Source organism: Ictidomys tridecemlineatus, chromosome 5, assembly GCF_052094955.1.
Source record: "Ictidomys tridecemlineatus isolate mIctTri1 chromosome 5, mIctTri1.hap1, whole genome shotgun sequence".
Lineage (NCBI taxonomy): Eukaryota > Metazoa > Chordata > Mammalia > Rodentia > Sciuridae > Ictidomys > Ictidomys tridecemlineatus.
In genome coordinates, this window is record NC_135481.1 from 58,187,537 (window position 1) to 58,214,131 (window position 26,595).

At 36.4% G+C, this 26,595-nt stretch overlaps 1 protein-coding gene across 1 annotated transcript in view; it reads right to left on the reverse strand.

The window, feature by feature from the left end:
* The window catches only part of Kcnh5 (potassium voltage-gated channel subfamily H member 5), a 293,603-nt gene that overhangs the window by 205,107 nt on the left and 61,901 nt on the right, over window positions 1-26,595 (reverse strand). Inside the window, exon 6 of the mRNA XM_078050022.1 lies at window positions 23,310-23,702. Coding sequence (XP_077906148.1) covers window positions 23,310-23,702 — 393 coding nt within the window. The remainder of the gene's footprint in view (window positions 1-23,309; window positions 23,703-26,595) is intronic.

Here is a 26,595-nt window from a genome sequence, read left to right on the forward strand (position 1 = left end):
ATACCAAATAAAGCATAATGCAAGTGAAAAAAAAAGAGCATAAGCTTTCTTTCTTCAAAGAAAAAGTAACTGTTATGGTTTAGATATTAGGTGTCCCTCAAAAGCTCATATGTGAGACAATGCAAGAAAGTTTAGAGGAAAAAATGATTGCATTATGAAAGTCTTAACCTAATCAGTGCCTTGATACCCTGATGGGATTAACAGTGGTGATTGTAGGCAGGTAGAGTATGGCTGGAAAGGTCCCTAGGGGTATGCCACTGGGGTATATATTTTGTATTTGGTGAGTGGTGTCTCTCTCTGCTTTCTGATCATCAAGTGAGCTGCTTCCCCCTACCATACTCTTCAGCCATGATGTTCTGCCTCACCAGGAATGGAGCTGGCTGTCTATGGACTGAGACCTCTGAAGCTTTATCTCCTTTACAACTGTTGTGGTTAGGTCTTTAGTCACTGTCACTGTCTCAAAAAGCTGACTAAAATGGTAACAAAGCTTTTTTGTTTTGTTTTTAACACATGATAGACAAGGAGCTAAGGAGGGGGTGTCAGGATAAACATATTCCTGATACAGATCACAAAACAGGCAGGGAGGGAAGTCAGAGCAGTGACCTGGGAAGCCTCTTGTCCTGGGCTCATCACCTACAATTCAAATCATGTCCATGACCTCCTACTGCTAACTCTGTCTCCCAGAAGGTGAAGTTTAATTCTGACCAACACAGAGGGATTGGATGATGCAGTGGAAAGGGCTGACATTCACCAGGCTCCTCTTAGGCAATGATCATGTTCTTAATAGTTACGGGGGAAAAGCTAAGAATACATTTGGCTTATATTCTATCCTCTATAATATAGTACAGATTTGAAATATACCATAAGAATTTCAGAGTGAGAGAAAGAGAGAGAATACAGAGAAATAGAACAGGAGAACCCAAAGAAATGAAAGGGTAGCAGGGTCCCCCCTCCGGGTTTTCTGTCTCAACCTTGACTTCCTCAGTCATGCCTTGTTGAGCTCTCAAATGTCATACGTGAAACCTTGAGAAAAATTCTCATTTCACTTGAACTTTTTTTTTGGGGGGGGGGTGCCGATATTGAACATTTAGGTAGTTAAAAAGAGTAGGATTAATAAAATTTGGGAGACAAATTAGCAATATTCAGTGACATGAGACACTGCAAGGTAAGAAGATCTGAGACAGCTTAGAAGCTCTCCAAAATGGGCCTGTGTAATCATGAACATGAAAGACAAAAATAAGCATTTGTTGAGCATTTCTGTAGGCTGGGCTTCTAGTTGAGCCCTGGGGACATTAAGATAAATATATCTTGCTTCAGTTCTAAAGAAACCCATAATCAAAATGCATGAAAAACTCAAGAGTTCAATTTGAAAATAAAAATAACATTGCTGGAGATACTATTTTCTAGGTAACTTGAATTTTTAAAGGAACTATGGAATTTCTGTTTAAATACTGAATAGAAAAGTCATTTCTACCTGAATTATTCTCTATAAAAACAAAGGAAGGGAAAACAAAAGAAATCTTCACCCTACTAGAATTAACAAAACAGCCACGACCAGAATGGAAATAATCAGAATCTACCAGAATTAAGCTCAAAGGATGAGAAGATATATTCCTCTGTTCTGTAGTAGGCAGATTTCTCCCCGAAGGACACTGGCTCTAGAGGCCACTCACTAAAAAGCACATTTTCTATATTCACATTCAACATTACTTAAATATTGTGAAATATTGTTTCAATGTTTTTATTAGTATATTATAGTTATATAAGAACGGGGTTACTTTTGACATATTCATATGTGCATGCAATATAACTTGCTCATTTCAATCTCAGTACTTCCACTTTCCCTCCCCTCCCCTCTCCCCACTTCTCTCTTTACTCTGCGGGTCTTGGGTCTTCCTTCTATTATTACAAAATATTTTGTGAGCATCGTAAATTCTTTCTGCCATGGATTCTAAGACAATCGTTTCTCCTGGTTGTTAACCGATTCCTCAAAATCATTTTCTAGACTAACCTTCTCCACACTGCTATTGTGGCTTAGAGTTCTCATCATGATGGCCCTATCCCTCTCTGGTTCACCCACTGCATATTCAGGTTTCTGCAATCTTCTATATAAGGATGATTCACAGGTCCACTTCTCAGCACAAAAAGTATTCTATCTTGATTTTCTTACACACAAGCCACATGCCCGCAGCACATTTCCATATGGATGTCCCATAGGTATCCAAAAGGTAATAGGTCCCAAAGGGAATCTTCACTTCTCCCACCTGGGTTCTTTATCTCCTGTCTTATGAGTGACATCGTTATTCACCTCACTGCTCAGACTGAAGCTGAACTCAATGCCTCCTTTCTTCTGCCACATCCAGCTGGTTTTCAAGTCCTGACAATCTCAATACAAGTGCCTAAGTGCTCAAAATCTATCTATTTAATAAGTCTCTCAAAAATATTCCTTGTTTTCTGTTCCTACAGTCTTTTCTTGGTCACGATTCATGGTGTTTTGTTTGGTTTTGTTTTCATTTGTGTGATGGGAATAACCTTTGCATCAGCCGCCTTCTGTTCTCTCTACTGATCACACTGGCTGTCAGTCTAGTATTTTTTAAATGTATACCCATCTAATTATCTTGCTCTCAGAGCTAAAAATCTTTTCATATTAGCCCACTGCTTATGGGATCAAATATTAATTCCCAACTATGACATGCAAAGTCCATCAGGGCCTGGTACTTGCCCACTTGGCCAGCATCCCCCCCACCAATTCCTCCCTGGGCTTGCCATGGTGCTGCCAGGTTCAGCCATGTGTAGCTCATAGAAGACTCATGCTACATTACAGCTCATTCCCTCTGCTTAAGACACCCTTCCCTCCCACTTTCTTGGTGGCCTGGATCTTACTTATAGTGATAACAAACACTACCTCTCTGTAAACTTTTCCCCACCTACCATTCTCACTGTGAGAACTGGGTTCCTTTCTTTGTGTTACACACACTTTGCACATCTCTATTACAACAATTATTACTATCATGCTTTATTACAAGTCTATTTGCATGCATCACATCCTAGGAAATTTGAAACTCGAGAAGTATATCTAATGTCAATTATGCAGCTGGCATATGGAACTAGGTTAAGCAGTCAATAAGCAAGAGGATAACTTTTGCAACACAAGCAAATTCAGCAGTGAATTGGGAATTTGGTCAATAATGAATTCAATATGATTTAGAAGTATAATGTAGAAAAGAAATAGTGAATGTAACTTTGGGTTATACTAAGAGAGTATGGCATTGAGTATGAAAGAGAATTTCTGTGTAACCTCTTCACTGACCAGGACACATGTGTAAGAGACACATTGCATATATTCATCAGACAACTGCCACACACACAAAAAAAGAACTCAGAACCATACTATACCAGGAAATATGGAAGGAACTGGAAAAAAGGAGAATGAGGCAAGGCATAACTTTATTCAGATACAAAGGGCATGAATGTTGAGTTCATTCTATATAATCCTAATGTGAGTAACCCGGCTCATAGTTGGAGCTGCAGGAAGAGAGGGATACAGTAAAGATTTCGACAAGCCTGTGCTATACAGCACCATGCAGTTAACCAACCAAAAAGCTAGATCATTCATTGCTACTTGGAAATGTCAGCAAGGTTAGGATAACATTGAGTATTTACTGTTCGAAGTGTATTCTATGGCTCCACTAATCTAACCTTAAAAATTACTCTATATGATAAATGTCACAAAAACATGGCCCAGAAAAGTTAAACTATTTTACCAAGTTCACTTAGCTAGTATAAGGGGGATCCAAGATTCAGATGCAAGCAGTGGCTCCAGAATCTCTGCTTTCTGTGAAACTTGCTATAACTAAATTCTATGCATCTGCAATACTGGCTTAGCCATGGGTCATTCTCTAAAAATGAATGAAGGAGATTAAATGACTAAGCCCCTTTTCTCTCAACACTTAGTCACAACAAAAGTCTCCAGAAGATGTCTATGGAGGCCCTAACAATTCTATGTAATCTGCAGTTCTCTAACATGAAGCAATTCATTGCATTCTCAGAATAACAAACGATTCCTACCTTGATTGCTCATATGAGGACAGTGAAGCTCAGGATAGAAAAGCAACTCATCCAAAGTCATAGTTAGCAAAGAATGAAGTGTCACTCCAATCCAGTCCTCCAGATTCTTAATTCATTTTCCACAGCAACTAGCTGCTACTCAGTCTTCCTACCCTTACCCCTATCTAAGCTACATAATCACTTCAATATTAATCTTCCTGAAAGAAGACCACTGAGCTCATCTTCCAAGGGTTTCATCACGAATATAAAATTAAGTACAATTTCTTCAGTAGACCTTCAATGCCCACATCCTATGTCTGTTTCACTGCTGGGTCATTTTCTACTGTCCCTCTGTATAGCAACAGTACAACAGTCAAACCAACTTCTTTTTTCTTCCAACATAACCCCAAATTGTCATTAGTGTTCACTTCATCTTTTCCTTTCTTTGTTTTTCTTAGATGTTAATGAACCTTTATTTTATGCAATTATTTGCAGTGCTGAGAATCGAACCCAGTGCCTCACACATGCTAGGCAAGCGCTCTACCACTGAGCCACAACCCCAGCTTTCCCTTCATCTTTTTGCCAAATCAGAAACTGTTATTCAAAAGTAACAATATACAAAAGGAACTAAGTTTACTTTATTAGGAAATTCTCACTCTTCATTACTTTGTATCAAAAAAAATTAATGCCATCATTAAAAATCAAAACACAAAATGAAACGATGTGATTTTTAAAATGTGGTAGATACCAAAAACTTGAAGCAATCCAAATGTCAGCCTCCATCCAGTAGAATGGATAAGTGAGTTTTAGTGCATTTACTTAATGGAATATTATCTCAAAGTTAAGTACGAACAAACTAGAATTAAACACAATAAGTCTAAAAAAGCATCATGTTTAGCAAATACAAAACACAAAAGAACATATATTGTATGATTCCACTTATGACAAATTCAAAAAAAGAGGTAGAACTTCTATATGGGGTTGGAAGTAAGAACAGTGGCTTCCACTGCTGGAGAAAGGACTTTGACTATAAAGGGGAAGAGAAAGTTCTGTGGGTCCCAGTAACACTCCGTTTCCTAAGGTGGCTACTCATTACTAGTTGTGTTCATTTTGTGAAAATACTTTAAGCTTTACACTTAAGGCTGGTGTGCTCTTCTTTTAAGTATGTCACATTTCTCTGTTGTTAGGTTAACATTTCACCACAATACAAGATTCAGATTAATGATTTCTTACTCACAATATGATTAGGGGTTCATATCCAACATATATCTCCCCAAAAGAGAGATTTTTTTCCCTTGTTTTATGATTCACATAACTTTTACATTGAGCCACAAATTTTATTTAATTCATTGTTGGCAATTTTAGCTTCACTCATACAATAGGACTGGACATTTTTGATCCTCAAAAAAATGTCCTCCTTCTGTACTCCCACCCTTTTGATAATAATTTCTTGATTCTCTACTTTCCGCCCGTCTTCTCTGTTCATTCATTTTCTGCCTCATTTCACTCTAAACTTTCCAATCCTTTTGTGCCCTCCTCTGCACTCCAGTGGCTTTCTGCCTCTTCCTAACCTCTGAGCTCTTAGTACACAAATCCCTGGGGTTTCTCTCATGGAAGAGAATATCAAACACATCAAATGCATAATAGAACACAGCAGGTTTAATGGGGAACTTTCAGTCATCAGCCTTCCACCTTCCTAGCCAATTTCCTTCCTTGGCAAACCCTCCAGGCCATTGTAGCATAAGGAACAATATTCAGGAGACATCTCTTGTGCTGTTAACTCTTTCGTAATTTTTGTGGATTTTCACACAATAAAGAGATATGAGATGTTACTGGCACAAAAATAATACCTGGAAATGATACAATTATCCAAGATGCAATTCAACTTTCTCAATTGATCATCACTAATATTAATAGGCCAATAATTCAGCCAACATTCCTTACTGCCTTCTTCCCTCCCTTGTTTTATAAATAGAAAACAGATGATCAAAGAACTTTCTTGACCAAGGAACCATGATAGTTAAGTGGACAATAGATCAGGAATATTGACTTCTAATTTCTAGTGGCACAGTTTTTTCACCTACATCTTGCAACCTTACAACACAAGATGTTGCAGTTGATTTTTTTTTAAAAAAGTGTGGTCAGTTCTCTCCTTATATTCATATCTCTTTGCAAAGTAACTTGCAACGCCCCCCCCCCCAACATGAGATAAGACCTGAGCCGGGCACTATGGTGCATGCCCATAATCCTAGTAGCTCAGGAGGCTGAGGCAGGAAGATCAAGAATTCAAAGCCTTATTCAGCAATTTAGCAAGGTCCTAATCAACTCAGCGAGACTCTGTCTCTAAATAAAATACAAAAATGAGCTGGGGATGTGGCTCAGTGATTAAGCATCCCTGGTACCAAAAAAAAAAAAAAAAAGATAAGATTTGTTTCCATCTCTAGAATATAGACTGCCTTATAACTTGTTTTGGTCAACAGAATGTGGTAAAATGTTATTGTGCCAGATCTAAACCTAGACCACAATAGGCCTTGCCTATCTCCTAGTGGTCTTGAAATCCAAGCCAGATGGTATGTGAACAGGACCAACAAGCCTTCTGGAGAATGAGAGAACACAGAAGAAACCCTCTGAGTCATGCATTTCAGTCACCCTAGACCAGAAGTCCCAGCCAACTCAGCAGCTTACCACAGATGCATGAGTGAACTTAATTGAGATAAATCAAAAATGGCTCAAGTAAGCAGAACTACTCAACTAACTAAACCACAGACTCGTAACTTGCAAAAATGGTGGACATTATTATCCACAAAATTTTGGTATAGTTTACTTTGCAGGCAAGAAAAACAGCTAATACAAATGTGGGACTAGTGTATATGTTATATGTTTACAAGTAAAGAATTTCATTTTGTATGACTTAAGATGGGAGGAAATGTAGCTACCTAGTGATATAGAGGTTCCATTTTAATCAAAATCTTACCAAATAGGTAAGATGTATATATGTAAAATAGAATTTAATATACAATAAGTCTTATTTATCTTTTGTATTGGAATATGCACCACAATTGTGTTTTGCACAGATTTATGACAGTGAATACTCTATGAGAACAGAAAACGCAAAATTATTACTTAAAATATCTTGTAAATATCTCTCAAATCCAAGCTCACTTAAAATCTTACTGTCACCTCAGTGATACCCATGTGAACAAACCTTTCAAGAAGCTGGCCTTGGTTAACATTCTTCATTGTCTCCTTCCTTTATTACGTAGCCCCAAATTTCAGTAATATCAACACCCCAAATTCCTCAGCGTCTCTGAAATCTCATTATACCGTCCATCAAAATATAGATCCTGGCTCAATTATCAGCTCTATTTATGCTGTATTAAGAACTGCTCAAGAGCCTGGCTTGGGAAGCTGAGGCAGGAGAATCAGGAGTTCAAAGCCAGCCTCAGCAAAGTGAGGCACTAAGCAACTCAGTGAGACCCTGACTCTAAATAAAATACAAAATAGAGTTGGGGGTGTAGTGGTTAAGGGGTTTCTGAATTCAATCCTTAGTACCAAAAAAAAAAAAAACCCTGCTCAAGAAAGTCATGCAATAGAGTAGATTGTTTCCACTATAAATCCTCCATAATCAACCTCTGTTTCTCTCAACTATCTGTGAATTATACTACCTTTCTTATGAAGTCACCATTTATTATATTTCAAACTTTCTCTACTCAAAATTTCAATCATGTGCCATTCATTCATAGATATTTAAACATTGCCTGTCCCTCTCATGAAATAATAATAATGATGATAGATTCCCTTCACTCTCCTAACATCAGTTATCTGTTTAAGCAAATCAGAAACCAAGAGATCTCCTCGTCATCCCTGCTGACAGCCCCTACTCCTAATCTAACTTTAAATCTTAACCATTTTAACTTTTAACCATCTCTGAAATTTGTCTCCTTCTCCATCTCTACTGTCAACACCTTAGATCATGCTGTGAGCATCTATCTCCTATACCTATGAAAATTTCCTGTCTTCAAGGTGTCTACCTGAACCCATTCAATCTGTTTGAACACTTCAAAATAGTTTAGCTTTTCAGAATCACTCTCGTTTTTAAATCATGCGATCACTTTTCATCGTTCTAAAATCTGTTTGGTCCACACATGACCAGTGGTTTGGCCCCTGCTTATCACTCTAGCTTCTGTTCTTTCCCATTCTTCTGTTCACTGTGCATCCAACTTCCAAATCTTTGAAGATGCCACACTCTGTCCATGGGCTGGGGATGGAGCTGAGTGGTAAAGAACTTTCTAGCTCACCTGAGGCCCTGGGTCCAATCCCCACTATTGCACACACACACACACACACACACACACACACACACACACACACACAATTGCTATTCATCCTAAATAGAATATTCTCCAATTCTTTCATGTCCCTGTCCTTAGCTTACTCGGGTCTGTTAATACTTTAGATGTCAACGTGGTCATCACCTCCTCAGGGAACCTTCCCTTTCTGATCTAGATCAGCTCGTTTCATTATATAATCTCAAAAGACCATGAACACTCCCTTCACATTTGTCTCTCTGTGATTGTACAGGCACATCATATTTTGGCCATTCTTCTATGTCCAGCACATTCTCCAGCACTCTATGACACACAGTTGGCACTCAAACGTTTATTGAAAGAATGAGGACGCTCATCAAAGAATAAAATATCAATACATAAAACTCTCATAATAATTTTTGACTCCTTCGGCACTGATACTGTAATAATAATTAAGAGCTGGTTAATCTTCATGAATAGACCACAACAGACAACTAGATAGAAACCACGAAATAAGATCTGTTTCATAAGCACTGGGTTCTTTTTCTAAATAGATTTTACACATGAATGACTACATAGTCCATTTCCATTTCCTTTTGTAGATGGCAATTTAAAGACTGAAAGAAAATTGCAATCTACATTTGTTACCTGAACCTCTAACCCAGATAACAAATTCTATTGCTTCTCTCCTATTCAGAGCTCACTTTTCCAACTTATTCTACCAAGAGCTCCATTGGGAAATAATTCTAATTACTCCAAGCATTAGCTAGCATCCTTCAGCAAAGGATCTGAATTTAAATAATTTGTGCACAATACCTGTGTTAGCCAATTTATATCCTTACTGAGTTACAGTGATATGTCTGGAGAGATGGATGGATGGATGGATGGATGGATGGATAGATAGATAGTTACATAAAAATAGGCATTTGTTTTTAGCAATAATCATAATGTACTAAATTTCTAAATGTCTCTTGTTGTGGAAAAGACTTTAATATCCATTATGTCTATAGTAAATATAAAGTTTAATCAAAATATGCAATATTATAAATAGGTATATTGCCTAAAACCTTGACTTTTCCCCAAAAACCATTATGAAATATGTACAAGTAAACCAAGTTGGGGGACGCCTTAAATCTTTCCTTGATAACTCTCTATGGCCCACAGGATAAAGTCCAGACTCATTAATATAAACTGTCTTTGCCTACCTCTCCAGTCTCACTCTGTGCAGTCTGTTCATAGAGGACTTCTTTCCTTGCTTTAAAAATGCCATATTCTGGCGGGGCGTTGTGGCACACACCTGTAATCCCAGTGGCTCAAGAGCTGAGGCAGGAGGATTGCAAGTTCAAAGCCAGCCTCAGCAAAAGCAAAGTGCAAAGCAGCTCAGTGAGACCCTGTATCTAAATAAAATACAAAATAGGGCTGGGGATGTGGCTCAGTGGTGAGTTTCCCCTGAGTTCAATCCTGGGTACCAAAATTTAAAAAGTCATATTCTGGCAGGTACAGTGGTGCACTCCTATAATCCCAGCAACTCGGGAGGTGGAGGCAAGAGGATGGCAAATTCAAGATGAGCCTCAACAATTCAGTGAAGCCCTAAGCAATTTAGTAAGATCTCAAAAATAAAAATAAAACAGGGGGCTGGGAATGTAGCTTACTGCTTAAACACCCCAGCTTATTTCACTTAGCGTTATGTTTTCCAGTTCCATTCACCATCGAATAACTTAATTCCATGCTTTTTTATGGCTGAGTAAAACTCCATTATATATTTATACCCCATTTTCTTAATCTATTCATCTAGTGATGGACATTTAGGATAATTCTATAATTTGGCTATTGTAAATTGTGTTGGTATAAACATTGATGTACCTGTATCATTTTAGTCTGCTGATTATAGTTCTTTTGGATAAATACTAAGGAGTAGGATAGTTGGATCATATGGTGGTTCCATTCCTGGTTTTTTGAGGAATCTCCATACTGCCTTCCAAAGTGGTTGTACTTTGGTCTTTTTAGGAATCTCCACACTGCCCACCAACAAAGTATGAGTTTACCTTTACTCTGCATCCTGTCTAGCATTTATTATCTTTCATGTTCTTGATAATTGCCTTTCTGACTGCGTTGAATTGAAACCTTAGGGAAGGTTTGATTTGTGTTTCTCTGATAGCTGAAAACACTCAACATTTTTTCATATATTTGTTGGCCATTTGTTTTTCTTTTGAGAATTGTCTGTTCAGTTCTTTTACCCATTTACTAGTCTGATTATTTGGGGGTTTGATGCTAAGTTTTTTGAGTTCTTTATAGATTCTGAAAATTAATCCTCTGTCAGAGGAGTAGCTGACAAAGATTTTCTTTTATTCTGAAAGATCTCTTCACACTCTTAATCATTTCCTTTGCTGTGTGGAAGCTTTTTGATTTTAGGCCATTCCACTTATTCTTGGTTTTATTTCTTGAGCTTTAGAGGTCTTATTAAGGAAATTGGTATTGTGTGTACCACATGCTAGAGTGCTGATTCTATGTTTTCTTCTAAGAATTGCAAAGTTTCTGGTCTAATTCCTAAATCTTTGATCCACTTTGATTTGACTTTTGTGCAGGGTAAGAGAGGGGGATCTAGTTTATTCTTCTACATATGGATCCTGGTATTTTTTTTATATGATGTGGCCACCAAAAGCTCTTGTTTGAGACAATGCAAGAAATTTTAGAGGTGAAGTGATTGGGTTATGATACTTTTAACCTACTCAATGTATTAACCCCCTGATATGAATTAACTGAGTGGTGGTTGTAACCAGGTAGGGTGTGGCTAGAGAAGGTAGGTTACTGGAGCATGTCTTTGGAGTATACATTTTGTCCCTGATGAAGTTCCATATCCTGAGCTGCCTTCCTCCTCCACACCTTTATGCCATAATGTTCAGTCTCACCTCAAGCCCAAAACAACACAGCCAGCCATCTATGGACTGAGACCTCTGAAACCAGGAGCTCCAAATGAATTCCTCTAAAACTGTTCTTGTCAGATCTTTGTTCACAGTAGTAAAAAAAGTTGACTAAAGTATATATCCAGTATATTTTTGGTACCTCTGTCAAATATCAAATGGCTGTGATTTGTGGATTTGTCTCTGTTTTCTGTTCCATTGGTCTCATGTCTCCGTTGATGCCAACAGCATGCTTTTTTTTGTCACTACAGCTCTGTAGCATAATTTGAGATCAGGTATTATGATGCTTCCTTCATTACCCTTCCTGATCAGGATTGCTTTGGCTATTCTGGATCTCTTATTTTTACAAATGAATTTTAGGACTACTTTTTTTCTAGTTCTGTGAAGAATGTCATTGCTATTTTGATGGGAATCACATTGAATCTGTGTAAAATTTTGGGGAGGATGGCCATTTTGATAATATCGATCCTGTCTATCCAAGAATGAGAGCTCTTTGCATCTTCTAAGGTCTTCTTCAATTTCTTTAACATTCTATATTTTTCATTGTAAAAGTCCTTCACATCCTTCATTAGATTAATTCCCAAGTATTTTAATTAGATCATTGTGAATGGGATAGTTTTCCTAATTTCTTTTTCAGCAGATTCATCACTGGACTATAGAAACATGATTAATTTATGTATGTTGATCTAGTATTCTGCTATTTTGCTAAATCCATTTATGAGTTCTTGAAATCTTCTGGTGGATGTTTTGGATCTTCTAACATAAATAATTTGAGCTCTCCTTTTCCTATCTGTATCCCTTTAATTTCCTTCCTTACCTTACTGCTCTGGCTAGGGCTTCAAAACATATATTGAAAAGGAGTGTAAGGGTAGACATTCTCATGTTGTTCCTGATTTTAGAAGAAATGCTTTCAGGCTTTCTCTATTCAGAGGTGGGCTTGGGGTTTTTCATATATAACCTTTATAATGTTGACATAATGTCCTTCTATCTCTAGTTTATCTAGTGCTTTTAACATGAATGGGTGCTGGATTGTATCAAAAGCCTTTTCTGCATCTATTGAGGTGATCATGTGATTCTTGTCCTTAATTCTACTTATGTGGTGAATTACATTTACTTATCTGCATATGTTGAACCAATCTTGCATCCCTGGGGTGAAACTCACTTGATCATAATATATTATCTTCTTGAAGTGCTTATGTTTTATATCTATGTTCATTAGTGATATTGGTCTGAAGTTTTCTCCTTGATGTGAAGCAACACCATATTGAGTATAAAATCCAACTAATCTAAAAATGTGTAATTATACTAAACTAATTGTCACCCAGGCAATAGACCACTTCATTAATGATGAATCCAAGACAAATTGCAACATCTGTAAAGTTGTGAACAAAAGCTTATGAGTAATGTCTTTCTTAACTCAGGGTAATCTTGTGTACAAATGTAAAAGCAACCGTAAGATGGATGATATTCTTTTTAACACATTGACCTAAATACAAGAAAAAAAATCATGGTGAAAACTAGTATCCTTAGGAAAAAATGTATTCTAGAAAAATGATAGCAAAGTCCATATCTGTGTCTGAAATTCTGACCACTTAGACATTCTGCTTCCCAAGACTCCCATAAACCCTGTTTTTCATAGTAGACTCAAAAGGGTAGAAGACAGGAGTCACTGGTTATCAGTATAGCAATATCAGGCACCATGCTATGTGGGAGTTGACCTCTTAGCAGTCTATTTAACAGTCCACAGAACTATGCTCTTTGAGTTCCATCTTTCCGGGGAGAATTCCAATATGAGAAAGAGACTAAAGCCAATATGATTTAAAAGCCTTGAGAACTAAAATTGTACATCTCCCATCCTGCTTTGTCTCAGCCTGAACACGGAGAACTGAAATCATCCCTTATTGTCTACATCAACATGACTTGATGCTACTTTGTTTTCTCCCTTAGAATGACTTTATTTTTCTAGAACTTTTCTGCTCACATTCTGGTCTGATTTTTCATTACCTTTCATTCCCAGAACTTGTCAAAAAACCCATTAACTCTTTGGTGGAAAATATCAGCAGAAAGCTTATACTAAAAGATTCTTTGAATGTTTTGGCTTCAAAATCCTTACCTTGTGACAGGGTCTGTAATCCAGTGACGCGTTTAGCATGCATGAAGCTTTGAATTCAATCCCCAGCACCAAAATAGTAAAGAAATAAATTTAAATAATCCTCACTCTCTTTCCACCAATCATGGACCATTATACCATGAACCTTACTCAATCCTAATAAAGTCCACTCCCTCAACCTCTCCCTTCCTTTTAAAGACCACTTGCAAGTCTCCATAAATTCTGTTCCTGTTTTTCTGCTTGGAGGCATTGCCAAACCTTTTTGAGGTAGTATTCTTCCTTACTTTGGTAAGCAATAAATTCAACTCAGCTTCATCTTATTAACAAGTCATATTGATTATGTTTAGAGGTGTGGCTTTTGAAAAACTCATGCCAAAAGATTCCACCTAATCCAATATCTTGAGTGACAATAAATCACTATAGTACAGGCATAAGTTTCAGAGCGCCACATGGGATATGCTCAGACATCAGTCAAAGAACTTTAAGCTTTGGTACCCTCATCAGATTATGTATAGTGCAGTAAAAGTTCCTTGCCATCCAGATACAACTTACTGATGAGGGATCTTCTTTTAACATGAGTGATACTGCCCACAAACATAGATGGTATACATCCTTCATCAGTTCCCAGGGTGATAAAGAAAAAAATTTGACCAAATGTCAAATTCACATGCAGAGATGAAAATGGTTTATTAACCTTTTACCAATGATGTATATAATAAGATGAAGAAATCCAATACAAAGATAAACATATTTCCATGAGTTTTCATGTGTTTATGTGAAAGAAGTAATATTACAGAATAAAATAAAACCTTATAATAAGGGCAAATGGAATAGGGATGAACTCCACCAGAACTTGCTTTCACAACACAGTAACAAAACTATGACTTCCAAACATGAAGATAATTACTACACACATACACACAAACAATAAATAACTTACAGCTAAGATCAGTTAAAGGAAAATATTTTAGACAGTTAAAGCATACAGACTTCATGTATATTTCAACCTTCTTTGCCTTTGTATATTAAAATCACTCCCTGGTGCTTAATAGGAAGCATTCATCATGAATGAAGATAAGTACAGACAAAAGTTTCTTCTTATGTAAACAAAAAAATCAAATAAAGGAGCCTGATTGCTCTCCTTATTGCTTGTTATTTCCTATTCTCTCAGAGCTAATTCCCTCAGTTAGGCAGTCTGCTTTGTCTCAGTGGAAAATTCATACAAAGGAATATGTTTCTGCAACATTGCTACATTTTTCAAACATAAGAAGAATGTCTATCATTAAATCTGTGTATTACCCAATGCTGATAACATCCTCTACCACCAATCCCCACCAGGAATAGAATTTAGAGGCTGAGATCATAACTACCATATTTCAATTTGGAATCTGAGTTTTATTCTTGCCCAAACCTTTTCCCCTTCTCAACCTTCACTCTGACCCCCTCTTCTGTTAATATCAGTAATAGTTTAAAAGCAAGTTTTTCCCTCAAACTAGAAGGTAGGTACGTTTCCATACAGAGACTATATCTTGATCCACATTTATTTCTTCATAGTAGGAATTTACAATGGGCATTCCTAGTGGGAAGCCCCTGCATAGGGATCTAAATCCTAGGGTGAACACTAAACATATATTAAAAGATGGCAGAGCAACCCATATAACTAGAATATTTCTTACATATAAGCATAAAAGTATGTATGGGAAGGAACTTATGAGAGATGTGAGCAGTCCTCTTATCCATGAGAAGTTAGGAGTACAGCTAAGGTTAGGCTATTAAAGATCTCCTTCTGGTCCTGTCTTTCCCATTATTTACAAGAAGTAGGTATATTTTGGAGACTTTGATAAACCTTAATGGGCTCATTCACTTCAACAGAAATATTCATAGAATGGCAATTGAGTGCTAGGTGTTATGGTAGGTACTGCAAAAAAAAAAAAAAAAAGATGAGTTAGAAAGACAGGAGTCTGACTTGTGGAAGCATAATGTCTGCCTTTGATACAGTGCCTAACCTTCAGTTGCCTAAAGATCTCTGTTGGATTTCAATTCTTTAGTAGAAGTAAAGGATGAAAGAAGTATGAGTAAACCACTAATACTCAATAAAATGTAATTTTTAAAATTATTACAAAAATCACTATGCTTCTTTTAAAAAGAACAGAAATCATGCAATGCCTGCTTTCAGATCACAATGGAGTTAAATCAGAAATCAATAACAGAATCCCTGGGAAAGTCTTCAACATTTACAGGTTAAATAACATGCTTCTAAATGACACATTAGTCAAACAAAAAAATCTTGGGAAACTAAAAATATTTTTGAACAATATGAAATTAAAATATAACTTAACAAATTTTGTGCTATAGTGAATGCAATTCTTGGAGAACATTTTGTAGTTTTTGAATGTACATACTGGAAAACAAGAAATATATAATATCAATTACTTAAACTTTCATCTTAGCAAGAAATAGAAGAGCAAATTAAATCCAAAAATAGAATAAAACAAATAATAAAAATTGGAAAATAAATTAATAAATCTGAAAATAGGAAGTCAATAAAAAAGTCAACAAAATTAATACAATTTGAAAAACTAATACAATTTTGAAAAAAAATACAATTTATCTACCTTTAGCTGAGCTAAGAAAAATAGAGAAGACACAAATTACTGATGTCAGAAATTAAAGAGAAGAATACCACTGTGTAACTTAAAATCTTATGGATATTAACATGATAACTAAGGAATATTTTGAACCGCTATATACTGACAAATTTGATAACCTAATGAAATGTATTAACTCCTTGAAAGAAACATCTGTTAAAAATCAAATAAAAATAAACAATCTAAATAGGACTTTATCTATTGAATAAATTGAGTCAATAATAACTTTTCAAAACAGAAAACATCAGGCCTATATAAGTTCAGTGAATTCTCCCACACATTTAAGGAAGAAATGATAGCAATTCTGTACAATCTCCTCCAGAAGGTAGGAACAGAGAGAAAACTTACTAATTCATTTCATGAGACCAGCGTTAGCCTAATACCAAAGCCAAAGACATTACCAAGAAAAAAAAAAATACTACAGACTAATCTCTCTCATAAATTGATGCTAAATTTTCAACAACATATTAGAAAACAGAACAAAACAATGTACAAAAAAAAATTACACACCATGACCAGGAATTCAAGATTGGTTCAACATTTGCAAATCAAATAATCAAAAAGCTAAAGAAGGAAAACTGCATGATCATATCAATATATGTTAGAAAAGCTTTGGACAAAATTCAATACCTATTCATGATAAAATTTCTTAGAAAAATAATAATGGAGAGAAATTTCAACTTGACAAAGAATATATACCAGAAAACCTATATTAAACATCCCACTTAATAGTGAGAAACTAAAAGCTTTCCCACTAAGATCAAAAAAGAGGCAAGGATGTTTTCCTCCCACCACTTTTTTTCAATATCATAATGGAAATTTGCTAATTCAATAAGTAAAGAAAGGAAATAACAGATACCCTATGTGGATAGTAAAAAATAAAATGATCTTCATTCAACAATGACATGATTCACAATGTAGACATGAGCTGGTGAACAAAAAAAAGGAGTAAATGCCTGTAATCTCAGTTCTAATGACTCAGGAGGCTGAGGCAGGAGGATCATAAGTTCAAGGCCCCCATCAGCAACTAAATGAGGTGCTAAGCAACTTGATGAAACCCTGTCTCAAAATTTAAAAAAATAATAATAATTAAAAAAAAAAGACAATTGCCTTCCTACATACCAGCAATACACAAGGGGAATTTAAACACTAACACAATTTGTTAGCACTCCTCAAAATGAAAAATCTAAGTATAAACCTAACAAAATGTGTACAAGATCTATATGACAAAAAACCCACAAAATCCTGATGAAAGCTATCAAAAAAAAAATAGATATTCCATGTTCACAGATAACAAGATTCAATATTGTCAAGGTGTCAGTTCCTCTGAATTTGAACTATAAATCCAACAAAGTTTCAATTCAAACCCTAGCAAGTTAGATAATGGATGTTAACAAACTAAATCTAAAAATCTATATGAAGGGGTAAAAATATCAGAATAGCCAATACAACACTGAATGAGAACAACTTTAGAGGACTGATGCTACCTGATTGAAACTTACTGTAAAGTTATAGCAATGAAGACACGATGGTATTAGTGATGGATTAATTAACAAATTAATTTAATTAACAATTAATTAACACATTAATTAACAAATCGATGAATCAGCAGAATAGAGAACCTAGAAATAGAGCAACATAAATATAGTCAACTGATTTTTCACAAAGGAGCAAAGCAACACAATTGAGCAAACACCATCCTTCAACAAACAGCAATGGAACTGGATATCCACATGCCAAAAAAAAAAAAAAAATGCATCTAGAAACAGACTTTTTACCTTCCACACACACAAAAAAAATCTCAAAATGGATCACATACTTTAATGAAAACACAAAAATATAAAACTTTTAGTCCATTTTCTGTTGCTAACATAATACCATAGCCACATTATAAAGAAAAGAAAATTACTTGGGGCCCATGTTTCTGGCCAAAGAACCCACATCTGATGGTGGCCCTCTTGATGGTAGAGTCCAGGGGCAGTGCAGGTACCACATGAGCCAGGGAGTGCATGAAAGAAAATCAAATTGATTTTCATAGAAGACCCACTCCTGAGTTTACCTACCACAGTCTATTAATCCAGTCATCACACATAAATGGATTAACCCAGTCATGGGGGCAGAGCTCTAATCACTTCTAAAATGTCACACCTGGATATACCTCTGAAGATCTCATAATGGGGATTAAATTTCAAAATGAGTTTCATGGGAGACAACATATTCTTAACCATAGTAATAATAGAAATCTAGGTGATTTGGTAATGATGAAAACATTTTAGATGTAAGACCAAAGGCACAATCCATGAAAGAAATAGTTGATAAGCTGAACTTCATTAAAATTAAGCATTCTGATTTGTGAAAGACTTTGTCAAGACATGCCACAGACTGGTAGAAAATATTTATAAAAGACATATCTGATATATAGCTGTAATCCCAAATACACAAAGAACACTTAAAATTCAACAATGAGAAGATAAACAACCTAACTAATGAATGCATGAAAGATCCAAAAAGACATCTCACCCAAGAATATATTCAGATAACAAATGAGCATAGGAAAAAATGTTCAATATCATTATATTATTAGGGAATTGCAAATTAAAATGATATTCCACAACAGATCTATTAGAATGGCCAAAATCCAAAACACTATCAAATGCTGGCAACGGATGTGAACAACAGAAACTCTCAGGCATTAATGATGGAAATGCTAAATGGTTCAGCCTGTTTGAAAGACAGTTTGGCAGTTTCTTACAAAGCTAAACACATTCTTACCATATGATACAGCAATCATGTTCCTTGGTATTTACCCAAATGTGCTGAAAACCTATATCCACATATAAATCCTCACACAAATGTTTATAGCAGCTTTATTCATAATTGACAAAACTTGGAAGCACCCAAGATGTGTTTCAGTAGGTGAATGAATAAATAAATGGTGGTACATCAAACAATGATATGTTATTCAGCACTGAAAAGAATGAGCTAACAAAACTTGAAAAGACATGGAGCAACCATAGATGCATAGTACTAGGTGAAAGAAGCCAATATGAAAAGCCTCCAAACTATCTGATTCCAACTATGTGACACCTGGGAAAGGAGACAGAGAAGCAATGGTTACCTGGGGATAGCAGGGAAGGACTGATGATAAGCAGAGCACACAAGAGTTTTAGGGAAGTGAAATTATAATCTGTCTGATAATAACAGTGAATACCTGTCTTCATATATTGTCAAAATTCAGCACGTGTACAAAACAAAGGGTGAACCGTCACCTTTGGGTGATGATGATGATGTATCCATATAGGCTCATCAGTTGTAACAAATGTACCATTCTAGTGTGGGATTTTGATAGCAGGTCAATCTGTATCTGCAGGTATGTGAGGGGTATATGGGAAATCCCTGTATCTTCCCCTTGATTTTTCTGTCAACCAAAAACTGCTCTGAAAGTCTATTTTTTTTTTAAAGAGAGAGTTAGAGAGAGAGAGAGAGAGAGAGAATTTTTAATATTTATTTTTTAGTTTTCGGCGGACACAACATCTTTGTATGTGGTGCTGAGGATCGAACCCAGGCCACACGCATGCCAGGCGAGTGCGCTACCGCTTGAGCCACATCCCCAGCCCTCTGAAAGTCTATTTTAAAGTGCTTTAACTTCATAGAGTCAAAGAAGATTGTATAGAACTGAACATTGGCATGGCTTCATCATGTAGGGAACAGTAAAAAGAGAAACCAACTAATTCCAAGGAGGACTGAGCAGTGTTACAGTTTGAATGTGTTTGTCTCCCACAAAACTCCTGATGACCCTTAATCCCCAATGCCACAGTGTCAGGAAATGTGACCTGATAGAGGTGTTTAGGTCACAAGAGTTCCACCCTCACAGATGGATTCATGTCCCTATAAAAAGGTTCACTTTCCTGCCCTCTGCTATGTGAGAACTCTGTGAGAAGCGCCTCACCAGCTCCCTGATCTTATACTTCCAGCCTTGAGACTATAAGAAATGAATTTCTTTTTTTTTTTTATAAATGACCCAGTCTGTGGTATTTTGTTCCAGCAGTACAAGGCAGATTAAGAGAGTAAGATTAAGTCTAGAAAACTGAAACAGAAAAATTATATAGTTCCCACCTATACCACCCAAACATTATTTAGATTTCAATTTTAAGAGTAATGGTTTTAAATAATGATTCCAATCTACTACTTTTGGTAAAAGGTCTGAGAAGGCAAAAAGGACAAAAAAAGAGATTCTAGGCTGACAAGAATCATTAAAATATACAAGCATAATTAGCCTTTCTGACTTCTAATTCTCATTTTGATGACTAGACATGAAATTATAAACATATAAAGTGAAATATACACGTGACAGCTTGACAAGTATAATTCATGAAAAAATATAATCTATAAATTGCTTCCTAAAAGCTTTTCAAAAATTAAAAATATTTATATACTTCCACTTGGAAATTTCTGGTTCATTCATTTTTTCTTGCTGAATCAACACGCAAGAGATCTTTTTCCCAATTTCATTTTGTTCTGACCTAGTTTACCTTGTTTACCAGGTAGTAACAGCACTCCTCATCATCTAAATTCCCTGTGTATCAGGTTTCCTACACCCTCTATGCTGACCAATGTGTTCTCTGAAGCTGACCCATCATCCTCTCATGTTCCATGACTCAGCTACCCTTAAGCTCCCAGAAATCAAGCTCCCTACACCTTCTAAAGTCGATACAATGCCTGCTCCAAAAAGCTCAGTTCTATTTGGATTCTTAGTGAGAGCATCTTTACCCTCTGTTTATTTTTTCTAGGAAACTTGTATTCCTTCTTTTCAGACAGAAGGCTTTCTCTAATGGACCCTGTCTTTCCTGCCTCATGGTTTACTTTTTAAAAAATCACATAGCCAGTTCATGAATTCCTAAAAATCAAATTACCTTCAGAGAGTACGTTGATGGTCTTGAAAATAAAGAGCATTATTAGGTTCTCTCAGTCATTCCGCACACCATCAGCTTAGAGGATTAAATTGCAATTTTCAGACTCATATGCTCTCTTACTCCCAAGTCACCACTAGCGCAGTTCATTATGTTTAAGTTCCATTTTATTTTTGTGACATTGTACAATTTACCAAAACCTTGCTAACACCGGATTGCTTCCTGTCAGTGAGTCTCTGGGATGTATGCAGCACAATGAAGGCATACCAAGGAGATAGAAGATGCATTCTTCTCCACCACAGAATTTGTAAAGCAGTTATATAAATGAAATTATTAGAAATGAGATAATAATATCCCATCAGACTGGCAGAAATCCATATTTCATTAATGCCTCTTTTCCAATTTATTTCTTGTAACCATCTTGTGATATAAAAGACAAGCATTCCTTTTCCTTCTTCACAATATGGAAACTGAGAAAGAGAAACTATCCCAAAATCTCACCACAAAACATGCCCTTGAAAAAGCTAAGACCCCAGATCATCCACCATCTGCTACAGTGCTCTTGAACAACAAAGCAAAATAATGTTAACTATATTAATTGCATGCATGTCCATGAGTGAAGATGAAAAATGGTGAAGATATTAATTACAGCTGCTTAAGAATGATGCAGGAAGGCTACTGGAATGTGAACCTGGATGCTACCTAATGGATACTAATGAGCCAATCTATAGAATTTAAACCAGAAAAACAGAGAAGAATGCAACTGAATATAGTATGAGCAAAGAATCTGATAAACATGTAGGTAAAACTAGATGGATATTGACAACTTTCTTGCTATAACCAAGCTAATATTTTAAATTTGACTACTTTTAACCCTTTCCAGAGTATAAATTTGTAAGAATCAAACATAGCTTTAAAAGCCGGATGCAAACAGAATCTAAAATTACAACATGAACTACTTATGATTCCTTTTTCCATAATTTTTAAACTAACAATTATATCTATGGTATCAGAAAATGTCTCTTGGAGAAATCATTTTTAATACCATTAGAGTTGACTGAATGTAGAAGTTTAATGGAAAAACTCACCAAAGAAAATTTTGATCTACCTTCCAACACACATAGAATAACAAGAGCAATAACAGTGTAGCAGAAAATCTTTCAACTGAGCAGTTTGACATGGAGGACATAGTAGAGTCTTCAGTAAAATTGATTTAGTAAGGTTATGTGACATTCTAATAAAAAAAGATATTCTGTATTGACTCATGGTCCTTATTGAGATTATATTCTACATTGAGATAATATTGAATCCTAATAGCTTGGTGTAGCAACTTATAAATAACGTACTCTGTTTTAAAATAAATTAAAATGGCTTTGTTTTCTTAAACTTACAGTCCTCCAATATCAACTGAGATACAGATTTGTTAACATGGAAAATGTTCACAATATACTGATAAATCACTCACTTTTAAGTTAGAGGTTAAGAAACTATAAATGAAGATACTGTATATTTTAAGTACTTCCAATTGCTCTAACAGCATTGAAGGAGCAGACCCTTCAAGTAGACCAGACATGAGAAGTCATCCAATAAGTTTCTACCCATGAATGTATTCTGACAAAACTTCAAACAAAAGCAGAAACCAAAATGGCAAACATTCAAGAATTACTCTCCCATGAAAATTTTCTCATCTTTATGTTAAATCCAGCACTGATACCTATGTATCTGGAGAGGATAAGTCAGTAAGACCTATGCATGCACAGATTTTAAAATGCTGCAGGTTATTTTTTTTAATATACATACATTGGTTTGGGGGTTGTTTTTGTACCATGGAATTAAACCTAGGGGCACTTAACCACTAAACTACATCCCCAAACCATATATATCATCCTTTTTTTTTTTTTTGTACCAGGGACTGAACTCAGGGACACTCAATCACTGAGCCACATCCCCAGCCCTATTTTGTATTTTATTTAGAAACAGAGTCTCCTTGCTGAGCACCTCACTGTTGCTGAGGCTGGCTTTGAACTCGCAATCCTCCTGCCTCAGCCTCCTGAGCTGCTGGGATTATAGGGGTGCACTTCCACACCTGGCTATATACATCATCTTTTAACACACTGTCTGATTTATAAACTATATTTGATTCCAAATGCTACCATTCTGCTTTTCTCCCCATCTCCTCTAACCCCAAGCTCCAGACACAGCCACAGTGGATGAAAACCAATTGTAACTTAGAGCCAGGTAACCTATAGGATGAAGATTGAAAGTGAGGGCTTAAAAAATGTTTGTATTATCAGTGGAATTCTTTTATCCTGATTTTTTTTTCTGAAGCATATGATCCACTAAATAAATAAAACCAAAACACTTACCTCATCCACGTTTTCAAAGGCATTGATGATGTCATAAGGTAAACAAGACAGCAGATCGATCACAAACCAAGTTTTCAAATAGTTCATCCTTATGAGTTTAGGGTCAGAAATGACCTCGCCACCGGGCCCCACAAAAGTTGTGTGGAAATTTAATACAATATCAACCAGAAAAATAACGTCCACCACACTGTCCAGTACCAGCCAGGCTATGTTGTTCTGCTTCGTTTTGAAAGAAACGTTGTAAGGAACCATAATGGCGGTGTAGAAGGTAAGAATTAAAATCACCCAGTCCCAGGTAGTTTTAAAAGCACAATAGTGTAAAATAATGTGTGGTGGCGTCTTTGGCGCTTCTTGTTTATACTGAGGAAGGATATCTGATCCCAGCTGAAGGACCTAAAAGGGAGAAAACGCATATGTGAATTAACTGGATGTCTCTGCACAATTCGTACTGAATTCAAACATACAGACAAATCACCACCTATTGGTCACCACTGGGTTTTAAGGACAGTCATGCTCCATAGTTTCATCTTCCTCTTCTGAGTTGTCCTACAGTTTGTTCAATGGAAATCATTCCAAATCCAACCTCTCCACAAAAGTGGATCTGTCTGCTGTTCCATCTGTCCTACTCTCCAGTAGCCAAGACTAATCCCCAACATTACTGGATTATATTCCTGGGAGTATTGCCTGCACACCCACTCTGCGAGCCAGCCTGGAATTGTAGGGCTCTCACTGACTGCCCAACAGCTATTTGTGTGACTCACTATTATCCATTCTTCACACATATTTAGCACCCGAGGAAATACATGTTCAGTTCTGATAGCCTCAGAACCCCAGGGCACTGCTGGTGATCTTACTGCTGAGTGACACTCAGCAAGGGCTCTGATGATTAGCAGCAGTATAATGTGTTGTGTTACACCCTATTTTGTTTTGTTTTTCCTTTTTTACCCTTAAACCAGCACTTTAACAATATTGTCTCTATAGTCAGATGCAAGTTCCCTTTAGCAAAATAATAATAATAATAATAATACTTAAATACCCAGGTTTGCTCCTCCCTACGTTTCATTTATATGAATCTAGATTTACTCTTATTAAAGGAAGAAACAAAGAGCAAAAGCAGATGAAACAGCAAGATGACAGGTTTGGGCACCCTTAGCCAAAGCTAACAAATATAGGACTTAGTGTTGGCTTCTTGAACCTGGAACATGGAAATTGCAATAAAGAGTTAAAGGCAGATCAAAAACCTTTGCTTCCTGCCATCAATGAAGCAAAGGACAGTATGTGTTAAAGAGTTTGGTTTGAGAAATTTGTGAAATAATGTTTCCAACAGACTTTGTTAATCTTATTCAGCCAATTATTCAGTGTCTCTAGAACTAATGGAAACCAAGAGGCATTGAGTCCAAATTTTCAAATAATAAAATCATAAATGCATTAAAATTTAACTGTAGGAATAGATATAAACAAAAATACTCATTAGCATGTAGCTCTATGGTTTCTATTCCACAAAGCAAAACAAATGCAGAAGCATCTTTTGAAACTTGGGAGAGTGCCCTAGTTTCTCTCATACATAGAACTTACATAACTGAAAACCATATAACATCCATTCTAACTATTTTCAATGTGAAAAACACCACTGGTATTCTCTTCCGTTGTGCATAATAATTGTTATTTGGGGTTGGAAGATTAGAAGGACTGTTTTTAAGGATGGTTCGTGTTTTTACGTACATTTTCAGTACCCCAGGCATATTTTTCCCATAAGATCTTAAATTACTCACAGCAAATCATCCTCCCAGGAATGTAAGCCTCATGTTGAGTTGGACTATTATACCTAAAGAATCATACATAATCACAGCCTTCTCTCTCACCTTTCAATCACTGATCTATCAGCTCCAATTTCACTGTGTGAAACATGAAAATTTCCTTCACAGTCAATATTAGTATTTTACCAGCTGCATCTCCACAGACTATAGTCTGAGCACACAGAAATCAGAGTTGGAAAATAAGAACAAACTCAGCACCAGAAGACACTACCACCTCCCTGGGCACTGGGCCTTCTTGCTTTCCTGAATCCCATTTTCCCATTAAAAAATAAATTAAAGTTATATTTTATAACTACAGTGGTTTACAGTGAATATACTAAAAATCATATATTCAACTTTTTATCTAAATGTTCATCTTTAGTTCTGTTGCTAATAGAAATTAAAATATTTTGTGAGTTCCTAAAAGTGTTATGGGCCCTATAGATATTGTGCCTATTATGTTGATGAATAAGCACCTGGAGACATATAAACCTTCTCCTGTGGAGACAGAAGGGGATCATCTCCGGTTCAGTGTGTCTAAGTCTGGCTACACATGAGAATCAGGTGAGGATGTTTCAGAAAGTGCAACAGGGGTTCACAACTAGACCCCACTCCATAGAATGACTCAATTTAGTCTTGTGTAGGTTCTGAGAGAACCTATATTTTCAAAACCTTTCTAGGTGATGACAAGGTACAGCTCAAGGTAAAATCTTCTGTGTTTCTTTAGACATTCCCAACCCAGTTCTTTAGACAGTGACTATAGCAAATGTAAACCGTTGCCCAAATGCTAAAGGGAGAGAAGGATGGGGAGGACAAAGAGGAGGAGTAAGGGGTGAAAGAGATACAGGAGGAGGAGAAGGACAACAACAATAAAACAAAGGTTTTGATCATCCTCATGTGCAAACCACTACTTTAACGTAACTGTGTTGCTGGGCTCTTCAGCAGAGCAGTAACAACTCTTCCTCTTCATTGTTATTTCCTTTGCACTTTCACAAGAAATAAGCCCTATCGGGGAGGGTGAAATCACATTTGCTGAGGTATTTCTATACCAACACAGATACATTCTTCCTCTCCGAGGCCCTGGGAGTGTGGACTTTCAGGAATCAGGCTCTATCAAGGCACGGGTGAGGTGCCATTCATCCCAGGCAGCACACATGTGAATCAAGGGAAGGCAATCAGCAGGATGTCGTGCAGGTGGGAAATTAATTAACTGCTTACATAGAGTCTGGAATCTCTGAAACTCCTACCTTCAGAGATCAGGTGGAATTGAGATCAGATTTACTTGTCTTGGGGAAAAGGAAAGAAGCCTGAAATTCCAGAGCAAAACCAGACACTTGGACGATATGAGTCTTTGAGTCTAATGGGAAAAGCAACATTCTTGTGCTTCGTTGGTGTTTTTTTCAGGATCTGTGTTTGGAACTCTAAGACCGCATACGGCAGACCACAGATTAAATCGCCATTGAAAACCTTGTTATTCTGGTGTGTTCTCT